The 19,543-nt window shown below is 41.9% G+C and overlaps 1 protein-coding gene across 1 annotated transcript in view; it reads right to left on the bottom strand.

The window, feature by feature from the left end:
* LOC121596866 (histone acetyltransferase KAT7) overlaps positions 1–19,543 on the bottom strand; it is a 61,620-nt gene that overhangs the window by 25,618 nt on the left and 16,459 nt on the right. The window contains exon 5 of the mRNA XM_041922202.1: positions 13,745–13,838. Within this exon, the coding sequence (XP_041778136.1) occupies positions 13,745–13,838 (94 nt within the window). The remainder of the gene's footprint in view (positions 1–13,744; positions 13,839–19,543) is intronic.

The raw sequence follows: 19,543 nt of genomic DNA, 5'->3' as shown, positions 1-19,543 counted from the left end.
AAACAAGGCAAACTGATTTTAGTAAATTCTTTAATATACCAAAATGATGATGATGATGCTGATGATAATGATGATGATGATCAAGTCCCATCTTTTACCAAAACACAGGTTTGATAAGGACTTTTTTTAGAAGGAGATTACTACTCCTACTAATACTAAGTAAAAGTATTACTCTAAGATACTTTTTGAATAAATTAAAAATATACGAGCAAGTGGGGGCATCGGACATCATTTAAAAGAATCTACCGAGTGATACACTCACCCAAGACGACACACGTAGTTCCATAAAAAACGGATATAACTCCATCGAAAACATCAGGACACAACTGAGACATGCATACGAACAACGGCTCCAGGGCCCTTTTTCAAGCAGCAGCACCTGATCCGTTCTGTGTTTTTATGTAACATATAAGATGGCGCTTTGCGCTCTTGGCCTATCTCAGGAGTGTCCGAAATCGCTCACGGTCTCGCGCCTTCGTCTGCCAGTCCGTTATCCTGGCCTTAATGTCGGACGCTTCCACGCCATCTTGCCACCTCAATTTGGGCCAATCACGCCTCCTCTGTCCTTGTAGACGGCCTAAAAAAACTTCACGGGCTGGGTCGTCCGTTTCCATGCGTACAACATGACCAGCTCACGGGAGCCTGGCGAGCTTGATACGCTGCACGACAGTGAGGTCACCGTACATCTCGTATAGCTCGTCATTATAGCGGCTCCTCCATTGTCCTTCCACACATACGGGACCAAGTATCCTTCTGAGCATCTTCCTTTCTAACGCAGCCAAGAGGAGTTCTTCAGATTTGGACAGTGTTCATGTCTCAAAGGCGTATGCAAGTACCGGTACTATATAGGTGCTATACAGTCCCAGCTTCGTATATCACGACAGGTTCTCTTAGGTGAATTGATTTCACAGGCTGTAGAATGACTGGTTGTGGTAGCCAGCAACCTTGCGCGCAGCTCAGCTACCATTCTATTGTCGTTGTTGACCTTTGACCCAAGAAAGGTGAATCTTGGGACGACTTCAAAAGTGCGTTCATCTTACTCTACGTCACGCCTACGTAGTTTTGGATTATTTATTATTAGGGCCGCTGATGTTGCCACCATCAGTTTGTTCTTTGTCTCTTTTATCTGCAATCCGAGGTTCTCTGCTGCATGTTCGATCCCTTGGCAGGCTTCTGCTACATAGGAGAGCTGCATACCAATGATGTCTATATCATCAGCGTATGTCAGCATCTGGGTTGACTTGTAGAAGATGGTTCCTGTAGTTTCCACCCTCGATTCACGGATGGCCCTCTCTAGCGCCAAGTTGAATAGGAGACAGGCAGCCCGTCCCCCTGGTTCAGACCTTTGGTGGTAGCAAAAGACCTTGAGAGTTTTCCATTCACGTTCACCTGGCATGTGACGTAGGTCCTAGTCATTCTAACTAGCCTTATCAGTTTGACTGGGATTCCAAAAGAGCTCATGGCGTCTTATATTTTACCCTGGCTATGCTATCATATGCGGCTTTGAAGTCAATGAAGGATTGGTACGTGTCGTGTCTGTATTCTGCCATCTTTTCCAATATCTGCCACATGGTGAAGATGCAGAGCACACAATGTAAAAAATGTCATGTCTTATCCAGCTTGTGTAATTTGTACAATTGAAAGGTTTTTTTAGTGATTTGTTTGGTATGTTTTTAGTTTTGTTTCGTCTAAAACTTCATTTTTATTTTAATTAGTTCGATTGAAAGTGAGCAGAACCATTGGTTAGGCAATTATTACAAGAATTTTTACCATTAAGAAAGGTAGTGAGACAACAACGCCAACGTATTGTTGCAAATATCCAAATTTTGTTCATCGCAAAAAAGGAAATCCATGACCTAGTTTCCGTTTTGCGAACCCTCCCAATCTCCCAAAGCGCGCACCAAGTGCGCACCATGTTTACTCAACCTTACTTCCCTCACTCCCATTACCATCCTCCGACAGTCTAATCTCACGGTAGCTCATCTTCCCATCACACAACGGTAAACATTAGACAACAGGTGAAATTTGCAACATAAAGTAACGGTGCAGCACCACATTCCAGCTTGTGCGCTTTGTTTGCCGAAATAGAAAGACAAAATCGAACCGAAATAGCTATTTTTAGCCCCCATCAGTTTCGAAAACTACGGCCGCTAACGGCATTATGCTTCATACCAACAACAATACACACGTAACAGATGCTTCACCACTCCACTCCACGTGCAGCTTTTGGCACAGGTTTCAACCATCAATCGGCTAAAAATAGCCGATTTCTTTGATCAATTAACAGCATATTTTCTCACCTTCCAGTCTCGCGGTTGGTATGCGGTGGTATGTACAAGCAGATTTGTGAGCAACAGTGCAGCGGGTAGTGAGAAGAGAAAACCCCAAACCAAACCCCGTTATGGGAACCGCTAGCGCGAAAAGCAAACGAGAGTTTGCAAACTTTTGCTATAACACACACACACACAAACAGTCCCATAGTTTCACACCCCGCTCGAAACCGCAGCCGAATACCGCACTAAATCAATTTGGCTACCGTCGATGTATGCTCGCTCAGGTGGCTGTAATTCAGCACCTTGAAGGAGAAAGAATGCGAATGTTAAAGTACCACTGCGTTTCTTGCTGTTGCGCGGAGTTTTGGTTTTCACCTCCGCGTGGAGAAACCTTTTAGAAGTTCATTAACCCCATCATGGTTCATATCTTTCGGGGATTGCATATTTTTTACGACCACTATATGTGATGTTAATTTGTGTTCCAAATTTGGAGGGCAATAAACAACTGCCATTACACATCCGAATGATATCCATTCATATTTACAATAATGGGTGACAGTCGAAGATAATGATCGTCGTCCCAAGCAGAACCAATCAATGGCATTCGCTAGCTCTCTAATTTGTGTTCTTTTTAAGTCACATTGAAGCTTGTTATCGATTTTGTGGTATTATTATCGCCCATCATGCTGTGCATAAATTTCCGAACGGTTTTGTATTGATCACGCTAAATTATCGCTTGAAGCATTCAGTTTTGATTTTAGTACATTTTTGTCTGTACTACACGTAAGATCAGTAGAAGGAAAATTAATTCACCCAATTGACATTTTCGAGCTCAAAATTTGGAGATTCGAACTATTTCCCTTAAACTGGCACCTTTAACTTCCCTTAACACATTGACTGCCACCATACATGTCCGCTGAACAACCCTTCAGGCCACCGCATCACGTTTTGAAACGATCCCGTTTACTTTTGCATAATCATCAAATGTATTTGTTGTCTCAATCACTCTATAATGTCGTTTGTTGTGTAATTTATTGAAAAATCATTCTTTACCCACACCCATTACCCCAACCCTCTTCCTTTCATCACCCCACTCCAATTTCATCAGCTCTGTTTGTTGTGTCCATGGGTCAATGGGTTCAAGCCCCGAATGGACCGAACTGCAATTTTATCTCGTGTAACTTGTTCTAACTTTTAGCACAAGCCCTTTAAAATTTACTGTTCAGTGGCTTTTTCGTTACTTTCTTCTCTGTTCTTTAAGAAGATACGTTTTCATTCCTTAGCACTGGTTCTTCGATTATTTTATACCAAAAAAAACCAAATGTTAACAAAATACAGCCGCACGTAATGTGTCTTTTTTGCCAAATATTACAGCAAATAAATATAAAACTAATTGGACGCCATCATCATCCAATAGAAGAGGGTCATACACGCGCACACACAAAATTTTGACGGTTTCAACACGTTTTATCATGTACAAATCCAAAATTTTTGGTATTTCAAGAACCATTCTGGCAGATTATGGTTAAACATTTAGAACAAATGTCACTTGGGCAGTGGCATCAAAACAAACGTTTACCAGTCCTATGTACCATCATTGCTATTCGATATAACTATACGCTATTCGATGTAATCTGCGTCCCACACTAACCAGAGCGCGAAGTTGCTATGCAACATTATTAATCACTTTTAAATAAACAGATTAAGCTAACGATGTCATTAGCGCGTTTCGCCTCGCGGACGCGTACACTGGTGTGTTTCAAGCGAGTGGACAAGAATTTATGCACATGCAATCAACCTTCATTAACGATGCCTTTATGCTTCTTGCCCTTGCAAGAACAGCCAGCGGTGCAGCTTCATTTTAACTACATTACTCCCGTGCCTCCTCCCCAAGGTACGGTGGTGACCACATCCCAGACCTTTCACAGAATTCCATTGTAGGGATAGGTTCCAGCATGACCGTCGGGCACAGCGAAGAAGTTGTTGGCTGTATCAATCTGCTCCCCCCGCACCGCAAAAGTCACCAGAGTGTGTACAAAACCGTGTGTGGATGCCGACTGATTAACGGCGTGAATTGCGGTTTCCTCTTCCTGCGTCCTTGGCAGGATGTGTGAGTGTGTGCGATTTAGAGACAGGCATGCGATAAGGTAAGTCTCACTCCCTTCATTTCCCGTATCATCAATCATCATTTTTCCATCCGTTCCGAAAGCTGACGGTCGTCTTCGTCAATAGCCGTTGTTTCGCGGTGCATTCGCGGAAGCTTACAATTAGTACCGTTTTGCAAGTATTCGACAACGGGGGGAGAGCATTTTGTTGGGCGAGCTCGTTTTGCAACCGTTTGTTGTACGAAAGCATGGTTACAATCGTGAAGTCACTTGTTGAGAAAATTATTACATTGTCTGAAACGAGCGGAGTCCATCGATTAGCGCACAACAAACGCGAAAGGCATTCATCTTTCACACGTTTGAGGCGATAGAAAGTGGAGAATAAGTGAAATCCAGGCGAAACAAAAAGAACACACACAAGGCTGAGCCGATGATCATAAATTATCGTTCGTGACAGGAGTTTCCCAAACACACACAGGCACACAACTGTTTATGTAAGTTTTATTTAAAGATAATGGTTTTTTTTTCAAGGCTAAATACCTAGGGTCAATGTGTTTAGAACGAGTGTTACTGTAGGAATATTTTTTAGGATCACGTGTTTCGTGGTTTGTGGTGGTAAAAACACATTCTCCAAACTTACTGTGCCATTTGTTTTACAAATTTGATAACATAAGAACAGGGTTTATAATTGAATGTCCTAAATAGTTAAACAGGTCTTTTCTTGTTTACATTAGAGATTTAAATCAGTAATGTCGTTGTTATGATTTACATAGGCTTTCACGTACAGTACACCAATGGCAGATCCAAATTCGGATGAGGATCGTACCCAGCCCCACCTGTACAGCAGCCAGCGCATCTGCCAACGTACCATCCGGCAACTTGTTTCCGGAACGTTGAATTGAGGTTTTATAATTTCAAAAACCATTTTTCTGTATTTTTGTACGCGACACATACTCAAACGGATTTTGGAACTCACGAGCAATTTACAAATAAAAGAAATTAAACGAAAAAGGAAAAATATAACATCTTTAAATATTCATTTACAGGGTATGACCGCTAGGCTTTACGTGTTAACTAATTAAAAACACTACTTTTTCATGATACTTTGTTTACTTTTTGTTGGTGTAATGACCTCCCTAGTCCAGGCAATCACATCCGGCCCTGCAGGATCTACATTACAATAACAAGTTGTAAAAAAAATGCTGATGAAAATGCCAACATCATTCAACTCTTTGGAAAAGGTAAGCTGAAAGAAAACGGATTGAAAACGTTCCGATTGAAATATGAGATATCAATGAGATATCTACTGAAAAAGTTAGCCACATTTTCCACAAACTTCATCTGTTCTTATCAACGAATTTAGAATAAATAGAACAATCTTCTCTGTGAGATTAACTATTCTTCATAAATCACAGTGTTCCCATAAGTGTGGGAAACACTATTGTCAACATTGATTACAACCGATATGTATGCAATGGCCGTGTGATGAATATATTGCCACCTCTCAAACAAAGCATCGAACAATGTAAAATGAATTGCCTATTATCTGCTGTAGCTTAACAATAACCATTACTTTACTTACAAACTAACCAGCAGTAAATGAGCCTCCCTTAACCGAGAGGCATTAACCCTGTACAGATATCGCCGGAATTAGTTCTACTAGTGAGCTCGGGTGCAGCAAGAAAAAACCTACCCAGTGCATTCACGTTAAACAGTATACGATCATAATGCACCAACTACACCAACACCATAACCGCTCATTCCGGTTCGTAAGTATGGCATTGTTTTGCTCGTGGTGTTACTATTTGCACCCAACAGGAGATGGACAAAGAACGGAGAGAAGAAAAACCTACACAATAAAGTACAATATATGCCCTAACTAACTCCTAAGCAGCCAAACCAACCGAGTGACATACAACACAAACACACACTTGGTGTGCATTGGCGAGCAGAGGAAGATGCCCGTGCCCCGAAACAGGTGGACGACTTGACTGCTGAAGAGCGTTAAGATAATGACGCAATGATGATAGTGATGCATGATGGTGAACCGGGCAAAATTATCCCCAACGAACAAACGTACGTACGTACCAACGTACGAACGAACGTACGAACGTACGAACGAACGAACGAATGATGATGAGAGTGTAATTATTTCCGTTTGTTCAGCATCATTTCCGTGCACCCTCTCCCCGGTGGTGAGCGGTTGTGTATGCAGCATTTATGCACTCGCTCCTGCACTTCTTGCACAGGCGAAACACGCGGGAGTAGGATAGGAGGCTCATAAAATGCTTTGTGTTATTCCGTTTTAAACGCTACCCGCTCACCGATGGCAATGCTTTGAGTGACACATTTTTCCAAGCAGGAATTATGTCAACGAAAGTAATTTATCATTCGCTCCGGGTGTCCGGGTTGCATCCGACTGACGGGGTGATAGTGGCTGTGCGCTTACGCACGCGGCCATACGACAAATGTCCTTGCGCATTCGATTTGCTGCAGCCGGTTTGCCTTTTATTAACTATTTAATTTACACATTTTTCGCCTCGTTTGGTGCCGAGTTTTGCATCGGTTTTTCGCTTCTCCGTTTAATGGTTGGATGGCTAAGACGCGTTACGCAGCGTTGTCGTCGTCTACCAAGTACGCCCTTCAGCATGCAGCCCGGGCTTGTGTCCTGTGATCTTCCCACTCGTGTGGCAGCTCATCAAGCCACCAAGGGAATGATGTTTGGATGTGTGTTTAGCGTGGATGAGGATAAATGTAGCAGTGGAGTAAATTAACATTATTATCGCCAATCTGCCGTGTGCTGCGCCGACGATCCCGAGTACCGCAGGCAACGATTGCTCCCAGGATGACGCGATCGGCGATCATTAGAACGAAGTTGTGTCAAGAATGAGATAAAATTAATTCAACCTGCATTTTTACGCTGCAAGCAGCGATGGCAAGTAGACAGAGGCAACACACTGCATACGCTGACCTATATTAGGGCAAATTACTCGCCGGATTGTGCGCTCCTCGTGCATTCCATTCGCAATCCGATGATGATACAATTTTCCGCGTAATTATGTACTGATACGCTGTAAACGACACGAATGGAATGTTGATTTGCTTCGATGAAGTAGCTCTTCTTCTTCGATGCAAACAAACGGTTTTGAGAGGTTTGGTCGATGAAATACCTCTAACAAGACAGAATGGCTTGACATGGATAGGCAAAGAGAGGGTACAAAGTGATGAAAAATGACATGAAAATAAATAGTTATCAACAAAACAGCAAGATGTTCCTTCACAAGTAGATGAAATTACAAAGAAATACACAAATAACTGAAAAATATTTCAAGATTAATTTTTTAAATAATCTTGCGATAACGATGGTGAATTTTTTTATGTGCTTTCTTGAATTCTTTCGTGTCCTTTAGAGATTCATATTCTGCTGAATACATAATATCAATTGATAGATGCATTTAAACCACCAAGAGTCAAGTTTAAAACTATAATTGAAACCCCCCAATGATGCAGAGGCCTTTAATGATAATTGTTCGCGATTGGCTCGCTTCGTAATGAGACCGTCAAATATCGACTGCCACCAACCAATGCATAATGCTCGATTAGAACTGTTCCCATGGGAAATTGAAAATGACGAAGGAAATCAGCTAAATTACCAATAAACAAACTCAATTATCACATTACCGACGCCGTTACCGGTTCATGACCTACTCACACCACAACCGTCGAAACCAATACCAGTTCGGTTTGGCGTGGTCATCGATCCCTTTCGAGCACGAATCCCAAACCCCACCACACTTAGGGTAGGGCAGGATTTAATTCAATTTACACCGTGTGCGCATGCTGCTGACGGTTGTCTGCCCGGTTCCCCATTCTTTGGCCCACCCTGTCAAGGAAGTTCTCGACACAGTTGCTGACTTGCAATGACTTTCTTCAACCCCGAGCTTAACTTTCTTCAGCAAGAGAGAAACGCAGATTCTAAAACGTGCCCCCCACCTCTGCTGCCTCGGACGGAGTAGCGCCAGGTGAATAACATCGATACGATTCATTTCCTAATACCCATCCATCCCGATACCCCACATCCCGACTTCTTGTGAGACAACAGCACAGCTCTCAAGGGAGGAACGTTTTTTTATGCATCATAAATGAGACGACACCAGTGACAGTCGCCAAGAGAATGGACGGTGTCGTTTTTTTTTTTGGATCGTGCCCTCGCGCACACGTCATTGACCGGCATTCCTTTACTGTCCCTCTTCTGCACGGGAGTGTGGGGATGTGCTGTTTGTCTTTGGTCGGGGAAGAGCGAACGGTGCAAATGCTCGGTTTATGGTTCTGTTTACATACGTCCATTTCGCGGTTATCGAACTGAATGTCGCGCACACACATTGATACAGCGTACAATCACATCGACGGGGAATGGCAAACGGCACACAGAGACACGCAAACGCCAACGTCTCAGGAGAAAACATTAGACAGACAAATCGGCAATCAGCCAGTCAGACATTCAGACTGATAAATAGTCTCTGCGGCGGCCGGTACGATGCAATTAAGACGTCTTTAGGGCTCTGTTTTGATATTAGCGACACGCGTATAAAAAATCATTGTACATTGGATGCCATTTGCACCACAACTCGGTGATATAACGAATCGTGAAAAGTGGAAAACCCCCCAAATAAAAAGGCACAAAATCATGCCATACCTGCAATCGTAACAGTATGGCTATAAATAAATTAAGAACCTCAGACAGTCATCATCCGACGTCGCCATTGAATAGTTAATGCGCACCGCCTCATTCCGATGAGTTAACAATTTCTGCATCACGTTCGAAAGAAACTGATCTGAAATATTGATGGCATGCAAGAAAATCGTTAAATGTTGAAGATGAGCGCTGCAACTGCACATCCATCAACTCATCTGCCGAGAGCGCTATTGGAAGCAATCAGCACAAATGTAAGCGCCCACCTTGCAATTGTTGCGTTTGCGTTAGCAGACACAAGGCCCATACCCTACTTAGCTACACACCCAGTCTCGATTGAATGAGTTTACAATTATCCTAACCCGCCGAACACGGCACCACCGCCAAACGTATTACATATTGCGTGTGTTGCTGTTGGCTCTACGGCGTACGGGCGTACAATACCTGCCCTACGGTCTGCCCCGTAGATGACCAAGCGCAGCAGTGAGCCAGGCCTTTAAACGTCAGAACTTTATGCTCTTTAAGAAAAGCGTCTCGAAACCGCAGCGCTACCGATCGGTCCATTATCATCGGTCCCGCGGTTGCCCCCCGGTACTGCACGCAATCAGGTGCATGCAAACGTAAACTAGCGTAAGAACCAGCTTCCATTACCTCCAACGGACGCACATTCCCACAGCTATACAGAGTGCCCTTGCCTCTGTTGGCTCATCTCCACCCCCCGCCGTCCGCCATACCGCCCCTGCTGCTGCTGCACACAGATCTTTTTTGGATCTTTGCTTTTAGAAATTGAACCGCAGGAAACAGGAAGCGAAGGTAACTCAGTTGATTGCGTTCCTTTCCCTTCGATTCCCTGTTCCTCCGCTTTCCTTTTCCCGCTTTGGATCTACCTGCTGTCAAGCAGAAAATGAACATTCAGATGCAGACATACTCGTACACGCAGCAGGTCAATGGACTTCGGGCTGGAATGGTGGATTGGTTTCGCGATAGATTTAAAATCGCAAACCTCCATCCCGCTTCTCCACCTTCTTCTTCTTCTTCTTCTTCTCCACGAACGATTGGCGAAATTCGCTCGCGCTAACGCAATCTCTTCCTTTCTCCACAGCACAGCGGCTAACGGCAGATATCTTTAAACCTCTCCGCCGGCCTTCGGGAGCAGCAGCTTTCCCTTCCATTCCCAATTGATTGTATGGCATGGACACGGGAGAGCTAAACAGCTTCCAAGCATAATTGGATGGAAGCGAATTGCCATTGCCATGACTTTATAAAGGCAAAACACACGCAGACACACAAGCACAACGGAAGAAAAGCAATGAGCTTTTCTGGGAAGCGTAAATTTGAACTGAATGAAGCTATTCTTACTATCATTTTATGCTTCTCTTTCGCCCTCATCCCCATCCACTCTGGGTCAATAAACTATTCTTGCAAAAACCTTAATTATTTGCAATTTTCTCCAACCCTTTGCTGCTACAGAGAGCCCAGTTTGTGTGCTTTGTTGTGTTTGAATGTTAGAAAACGAGGGAAAAAAGCTCTAGGTGGAGCTTTTAGCGATTGCAAAGAATTTAAATTACATTCCAACATTATTGCAGGGTTTTGTTGGGAGGTTTTACATAGTTATTTATTAACTCCAATTGATACTGCCAATTGTGCTTCATAAACTACTGTCAAAAGTACTATTTTTTTGTTGCGTAGACGTGAATTATTATTCGTAGGATGAAATATGATCGTGAAATTTAAAAAATATTTACACAAACATTTAAATTCAAATTAAAAACATAAACAATATAAGTTGTAGACAAAAACGTTTAGCCGATGAAAATGGGTGGATTTGAAGGCACCGCTTTAAAAAATGATAAATAAACATTCAGAGGCAGCTTTTAAAAGGGCTTGTTCGTAATTGCTATGCTAACTGTTTAACAGCCCATATTTTTTGTTATGCAGTCAGACAAAAGAGCCACAAAATGTTGCCCTAGTCCTAGGATCATTGAACTTTTCACTTCTTTTTTGGCACAACAACCGCTATCGGTCAAGGCCTGCCTGTACCCACTAGTGAAGTGAGCTTGGCTTTCAGTGACTTATGGTTACCATAGCAGGATAGTCAGTCCTATGTATGGGGGCACGGTCTATTCGGGACTTGAACCCATGACGGGCATGTTGTTACGTCGTACGAGTTGACGACGTAACTTTTCACTAGTGTTGGGTAAATCTGATTAAGATTAATGAATCTGAGTGAATCTTTGGAATGATTCAATGAATCTGAATCTCGATTAAAAATATTCATTACCATCAAAAGATTCATGAATCTCGAAAGATTTTTTCTTCTTCTTGGCGTAACAACCTACATGGTCATGCGAGCCGCGAGCCTATACAGGCTTTCGAGGCTTCTTGGCAACACGACGCAGCCGGATAGTTTGTTTTGCTACGGGGAGATGGTACATGTGAGGCTTGAACTCCCAACGGGCATGTTTAAGGTCGGATTTACGAAATTAATTTTTTTTTTGAAAATCATACATCTCTAAAGAGTCATAAATTCCTGGAGATGTATGAATTTCAATAGATTGATGAATTTTATAGATTCAACAATCTTTGACAATTCGTGAATTTTTCGAGATTCATGAATCCTTGGAGATTCATGGACATTTACAGATTCGTGAATCTTTGAAGATTTATTAATCTTTGAAGATTTGTGAATCTTTAGAGATTCAAATCACTCATCCCTGAAGATTCATATGAATGTATCTCAACGAAAAATTCTTGAAACCCAACACTACTTTTCACTTCGCGTGCCGAACTTCTTCGCAAATAATTATTTTAAGAGTAATTTTGACGTTAATTTTAAATAATGGGTAATCATTTAAATTTCGTTTTAACAACGAAATACTAATCATCCACATTTGGCTTGTGGACCGTAGTAAAGAGACTTATGCTCAAGTCAAGTCATAAGAAATATCATTAAGATAATTGAGCCCTTCTCCATTATAGGCTAGGATCATCTATATCAATCATCTATCTTAACAAAATGTCATTGACAATAGTCATTCTTACAAAATCATTGGACTAGAACAAGAGATGATTAAATAAGCGGGAATCGTTTCCAATTGTTTCTTTGCAATCGATCAATATTTAATAGATTTTTTGACAAATTTTTAGTTTGAAAAATTGTACCTTGTTCAAAATCGCATAGCCGAATTGAAAATGTACTAAACATATTTCATGTTTTCACCAGCAAACCAAAACGTCTGTGCCCTATGGTAAGGAATATCAGGTACCGCATTTTTTTTAGGGAGAGATGACTCACAGGACCTAATTAAACTCGCCCAGTTTACGTGTGGATAACTACTAACAACAATCCCTTTTTGCAACGAACAAAATCAACACACCCTCACACACATAGATACCAAATACCAATAAAACAATCCCCCCTAGATTCCCCTTTTGCAAAACCTACCAGGAAACCCGTACCAATCGTTCCCAACTCCCCCACCGGTGTTTTGGCGTACCCATATTTCCATTTGCGTGATATTTTACTTTTGATAAGCAATATTACATGTGTATAATATGTACGTTTCCAACCCCTTATTGCGAATTATTTTTGAGGTCATTCAACTCGCAAACACGGCAGAGCGTACGCGATCGGGTGTTTCTGTGGGGAAGGTTTCGTGGACGCACCGTAGGGAAAGGTGCTACTATATCGCCTGAAAACTACCCTATGAGCTCCATCTGTTGCCACGACGGATATAGGACACAGTGCCAAACAAACATAGCATACGCGAGTAGTGTATCAACCAACAAACCTACCTCAAGACTCCGGGCAACATTCAGGACGACGCCGGTGGAGCCCCACATCATGACGATAATACGATAATATCGGAGTAATAGCTATGATTATTCTTCTTAAAAAAAGGAGCGAAAATAATGGAAGGCACTATAAATTAAATCCACAGCGTCGTCATTAATTCCGATCCATCGCATACGATTTGCATAGTAACCCTTCCGCAAGCGTTGGCAAATCAAGTGGTCAGTCAGCTGAACCGACAGATCCTTGCAGGCAAGTCTTACGCGTAGCAAATGCCGAAAATATTACCGGGCACGGTTGATGGAATCGTCCCATTACCTTACCGAAAGTTTTCACCCCTGTTGAGTGGTAAATTTGCCAAAAATAAGGACTATTTTTGTACGCACACACCATTCCCTTTGTTAACCAACGAATAACCCCCACCGGTGTTCCATGTAAGGCCAGATCAAAGGGTTCAATCCACATTTCGGACCGGTATAACCGCTTATCGACCCCAAATGATCGAAAAGTACAGCAATGACGGTCGGTCGGTCGGTCACCGACCAAACGGCAGGACAGTATGGTTTTGCAAAGCACGCCCTGGCTGCACCGCACAGGACGTTCCGCGCCCTGCTAACCGTCGCCACCAGGCAAAACGAAGTGTCCGAATTGCAAATGGTAAAAGTATGTAAATTACCTGATTTAAACCACACCACCAGTCAATCTGCTAACTTCCTCACAATACCACCCTCCGCTCCACACACACAAGACAACATGTTTGGAAGTTTGCATTGAAGAAGGAATAAAAATGCACGGAACCCCTTGACTAGTAGCGTGTCTCCGTAGGGTCGTTGACCAACCTCCATTCCCCACTCGGACGGAAATAAGAAGCAATACTTACTGAAGTCGATCAGCAACCGTCCATAGCCCTTACGCTGGTACGGCGGTAGCGTAAGGATACACGACACGTTGTAGTTGAGGAACGAGTTTTTCTCCTGGAACGAATAGATGATAACAAAACAATTGATTAGTTTAATTAACGTCGAAGTAATTTTGATACCAGTTAAGTATCTTTAGTTTGATTTGAGCCAAAAATAACAATGGAGAAGTTTTTAGCTTATATAAAGAATTACAACTGTGTCGCGTAAGGTGAGTATAAAAATGAACCCTTAAAGCATGATAAAGCTTTATTTCCAAACAATTACGAACAAACACTACTGTCTTACGAACCATTTGCAACCCTCTCTGGGACAAAAATCAGCTTTCTTGCATAATTAAACGCGTTTGAAGAGAAACGGCGCCGAAAAAGGACACTTCAAACTGTAGCACCCCTCATGGGGTGTTAACCGAAACAACTTCTAGTGTAAGTATGCATTCATTAATGTGCTTTGCGCTTTGCGAAAAGACAAGCCATTTTTTTGTCGCTTCGGTACCATATCCTGGCGTACCAGCATACGATGTATACGGCGGGGCACTATGCACTGGTGCAAGTTATCCATACTGTCGAGCCATAGAAATAGGAAATGCAGCATCTTGAGCTGAGAGCCCTTCACGATAAAACCATCATATCCATATCCATTAAGGGCTGTGTAGAAACTTTGTGATAATGTAACGATATGTAGGCAGGAAGGAGACACTTCTACCGAATGTAATTACATTACAAACAAGAATACAACTGTTCTTCATTGTGACTTAATACCTTGAAGCCGTACATATATTTGATTTTTTTTTCGGGCCGATTTATATCCTATGACCGGGGAGATCAATAAACTTACATGAATACATCGAAAATATAATACGCTACTGAAGCTTACACGACAAAATGTGGGACATAAATTGTCCTTTACACCGGTCTTTAGTATGAAAGCAAACATTTTTTATATAGTCACATTTGAAACTGTTAAGATAGGTGCCATATATTCGTATAGGAATCCGTTCAAACCAGACAAATGACGGCGATGTGATGTGCGATGTTCATACATACCAAAGAGATTCATTAAAATTTTGTCTATTCTAAAGAAATTATATTTGTAAGCTCCAAGTACGAGCTCAAGCTCAGAATTTTAATTCATTAATCCTTAATCAACTATGATAAACTCGAATTGCTTACTAAACAATATTGTTGAGCTCAACGATAGTGTAAATAATCTAAAGACAATCTTCTCAAAATATACAAAACATTTTAGCATACATTTTATCGTCATTGCATTTTCTCCAATGATGCATCTCAGGAGTATTAAATTTTACATCTTGATAACAAAGTTATATTCAAAATAAAATTTATATATTTATCTTATCAGCGAAAACAAGAAAAAGAGCATCTATTTAATCATAAATTTCCTATTCATTAACAGTCAAATAGACATGGCTGGGCACCATTCCTAGGTAGATGACTTCATTGCTAGATTTAATTAAATGAAAACAAGCCAGCTTAGAACAGACGACACAATTTAGACAATGGTTTGCCCAACTACACGTTATAACATAATAAAAAATAATAGAATCAATTCTTGTTCTTAATTAATAAACTAATAAATAATGCGGAGCAAATGAAATAAGTGTTCATAATAGAAAGTGCGGCCGAATTGGAAGTGTACGATTTTAAATACCCAGCACTGTTTCTCCAAATAATGTACGTCTATGTACCAAATTTGTTGATGCGTAATGATTAAGTAATATCACCATAACAATCATTTTGCGATGCTTCTGAGGTATCCTACGCTGGGATAGCAACCATCATATGCGATGCTTGGGTAGCTGCCGTCCCCCCTTACCAGACTTTCTATTTTACCCCCATCGAAAGCATCACATATGCTTATCTGTACACATCTGATGATCGAACAAGAGATAGCCCCATGAATAATGGTTCATTAACGATACCAAAACACGTGTTAAATGTGCTTTTAGCATGAAAAATATATACACAACACACATACATTTTATTAAATCGTGCTCGCTCGCGTACCAACCCCTTAACTGTATGTTTAAATCATAAAACTGCCAAATTAATGCGAAAACTACGAACAGCAAAAAAAAGTGTAAACACACCGAAATAGTAAAGAAAATAATGAAGCTTCGTATCATTTTCCCCCGGTCGCCAAAGCAACACACTAAGCATTATTATCCTCATCATCATCATCATCATCATCATCATTGGTCGATGTGATAGTGATCTGACAAACAAGAGTGTAAACAAATAAACTAGCTGTTATAATTAGCAAAAAAAAAAGCCTAAACATAACCAATACACACCCTTACCCTGCCGACGACTTCACTTTTTGTTTCAAAAATAAAAGGAGACACTCCAACGATTTGCGCGACTGCTCAGAGCGCTTCTGTCGGTGTCTGGTACCATCACATATATTTCCTCGCAAAACGCTCATTTTTTTTATCTTTCCGTTTCCATTACACTTCCTGTTGGAAGCCGGACTGCATGCCTTCTTCTGCCACCGGTCAGGAGGGGTTCTGCTACCGGTAGCTTGCAGCGACAACAGCGCGACCCTTCAATTTGCATTAAATTATGGTACACGTTGCGCCATCGGTGATGATGGTTCGCGCTCGGTTGCCATACCACCATCACCACCACCACACAATGGCAAACTGACTTTTGGGTTAACCGTTTTTGTCATTTTTCGTGCCCAGGACAGAACGACTGCCGTGTGTCTGCCACATTACACGACGGTGCTTAATGTCGCTGAGCTTAACCATCGCCAGAAGCGCGCCTCTTATTTACATGCTACCGTCTTGCCTTGGCTGCCGAAACGTACACTGCTTGCAATCTTATCTGACTCCCATCTCCATCCCTGGCCCCATGAGCCGTGACCCGAAAGTGGAATGGGGTCGATGAGATGGTGGCGATCATCGGGATATGGGATGGGGTGGAATGGAGCAGTGTGGTTACTCATCATTCGCTCGGGGTCTAAGAGGCGCCTCCTAGACGCACAGAGTAAAGAAGAACTAAGCTTAAAGACAAAAAAATGTTAAAAGCACACAACACCTTCCAAAGCAAGAGCCAAAAAAATTAAAAAGATGAAACTCTTAACCTCCCCTTTTTCCCCTTTTACCCAATATGCCCGTTTCCAGTGCTTGCCTTTTATTGTCGCTAATATATCTGATTCAATATATTTTGTTAATTGCATCCCATAAAGCTTGCTCAACTGTTGGGTGTTTCAAATTACTGAAAAAAAACCTGCGCACGGCTGCATGCACTGACCGGTGCTCCCTGACTTTGGCCAGCGCGTGACCATTGCCAGACAGACACAGGGGGGAGGAAGCATAAATTTTCACAATTCTGTTGCTCCTTTCCACTGGCAATACCGCTGTTGCATGCGAGAACACAGCGCGACGAAGATGGTCAAACAAACGGACGCGTTTGGACAAGCGTACCCAAGAAAGTTCGTTCGTGATGGTGTAGTACTGGCATCAGCTTTTCCTAATATAGCGTGCTGTATCCATGCAATCTAAACTCCACAGCGAGGTAACCACTCCGACGACGTGCCACTGCCAAGAAGTTTCCCCAATCATCTTCCCTTCGGACAGCCGGACCGAGACAGACCGGCACGGTGGTGGCACCCTGGTGGTGATAATGATAATCATAACTGGGGATAGGGTCAATTGCCATCTCCCCCGGGTCAAACGGACGAACACGCCGCTCGTCCATGGCGGAGGAGTGTGTAAAGTGTGATGGTGTTAAAACCAAAAAAAAATTACCATTTTTTACCATGCTGTAAAACCTCGCTTTCGCTGTCCGTTTTTTTCGAAAGGTTTCGTACTAAACTAACAGAGAGTAATAGAGCGTGCACAATCGGTGCCGTTGTAAGAGCAAACTGAAGCCGAGTCAAGCCGAGGGTCGGTTAAACTGACGGACAAAATAGTAAATAAAACAATGTATAAAAACAACTCGAAAAACAGTGGCTCATAGCACAAGAAACTTAGCAACAACAAATTTATAAACAACAAATTTCCGAAACTACTTTATTGTTAACGTTATGGAAGTATGTTCCCTATATTTGTTGTATCGCGTTCATATTGTATGGCATATACTATGAACTTTGATATTAATTTTCAATATATTTTAGTCACTATTTAGGATAGTTTGGGACTTTCATAACAACATTTTTGGACAATGAACTAAAATATAAATTTTATTTTATTTTATTTATTTTTATCGATGTATTTTATCAAACTACACCAGAACAAACATAAAAAAAATTACCAAAATTGAATGTTTTATCCGAATTAAAAGATTACAACGGAATGAATATTTACGGTTTATGTTCAACTAATGGCAATGCACAGTGATCATTCGCCGAAACGAAAGCTCAAAAATCATTTGTTTGAGAAGTTATTTGTTTACATACATTGTGTTTAAGGCAAATACAGTTTTTGTAGTCGTATTTTCTGATGAATAGTTTAGAAGTTCGAATGATCAGAATGATCAAATATCCTAAGGATTTATTGTTATTAGAAAGAATAAAGTGCGACCGAGCGCGATTACATTCACTGTGATTGGTTATTTATTTGATGATAATAATTTTTCAATGTGTTACTAAAACACAAATCTATTCTTAGTTGGGCACGTGTTCCTAGAAGACTAATTGAGTCATTATAATTAACTACTTCGTTAACACATCGCAGGACTTTGAACCCTTTATTGGCTGTTTATGGTTTTCCAACGCATTGATTATGAATCAACAATGCTTTCATCGCTTACTGTAACAACAATGCTACCAGACCGTACCATCATACCGCATGGCGTAGGAGGGAATCATTAATGCTTAATGTATTTTCAACAACGGGACCCGTGCTCCAATCGAACCCGTTGCAGGCGCCAACAATCTGATTAAGGCACAAGATGTGTACTTGTACACCCAATGCTTGAAAACCATACATTTTGCCTTCATTTTTCAACCCTTTCCTACCTTTAAAAAATGTATGCGATGTGAGCCTCCAAAAACCAATACCGTTCCAATCACTGTTCCCAGTCCATATCCCTATCCATATCCATCCCAGGGTCAATGCTTAAGCCCGTGGCGCACATTTTGCTCACCGCCGCCTTAATCATTAGCACGATCGAAGCAGGAAGCTTCCAAGAAAGTTTAGCTTAGCTCTATGGCTTTTGCTTAAATTTTACGCTTCAGAATCGTCTCTAGCGCTACGGAACATTAAGTCGGGTAATATCCGGGCGATATCTTCTTTAGCGTTGTTTCTGCTCCCCGTGCTCTTCGCTTTGACGCCCTCCCATCGTGGCGCCTTACTCTTCACTCGAGTTGCTGTGGTTTTTCATTGCACGACCTTAGTTTGACATGGGCACACGGGTAATAGATAAGCGGCCCGTGATCACGAACAGGTTGCTAGAAACCATTTGCCGAGTGGAGGAGAAAGAGAGGTGCTTCCAGCAAGCGCACACTGACCTCCTCAAACGACAACAACAAACATTGGACGGTCAGTTCGGTCGATCCGTTCCCAACGGCAAAACATAAGGTAGCCGCGGAAAGCGTAAGGCAGCAGAGGCAGGGAACCGATATTATGAAATAATGACCACTAGAACGGCGAAAAAGAGTTTACCTATTAACCAGACAAAATATGTGCTAATTTATGTACATTTCATTTGGAGCACATTGGGCAGGTCGGTCTTGAACGATCAACGGTGGCCGAAGCGTTTGATAGCCGTCCGGGCTAGGTCCGTTCCCGAGTGATC

Source organism: Anopheles merus, chromosome 3R (genome assembly GCF_017562075.2).
Source record: "Anopheles merus strain MAF chromosome 3R, AmerM5.1, whole genome shotgun sequence".
Lineage (NCBI taxonomy): Eukaryota > Metazoa > Arthropoda > Insecta > Diptera > Culicidae > Anopheles > Anopheles merus.
This window is presented reverse-complemented; position numbering and strand designations above follow the sequence as displayed.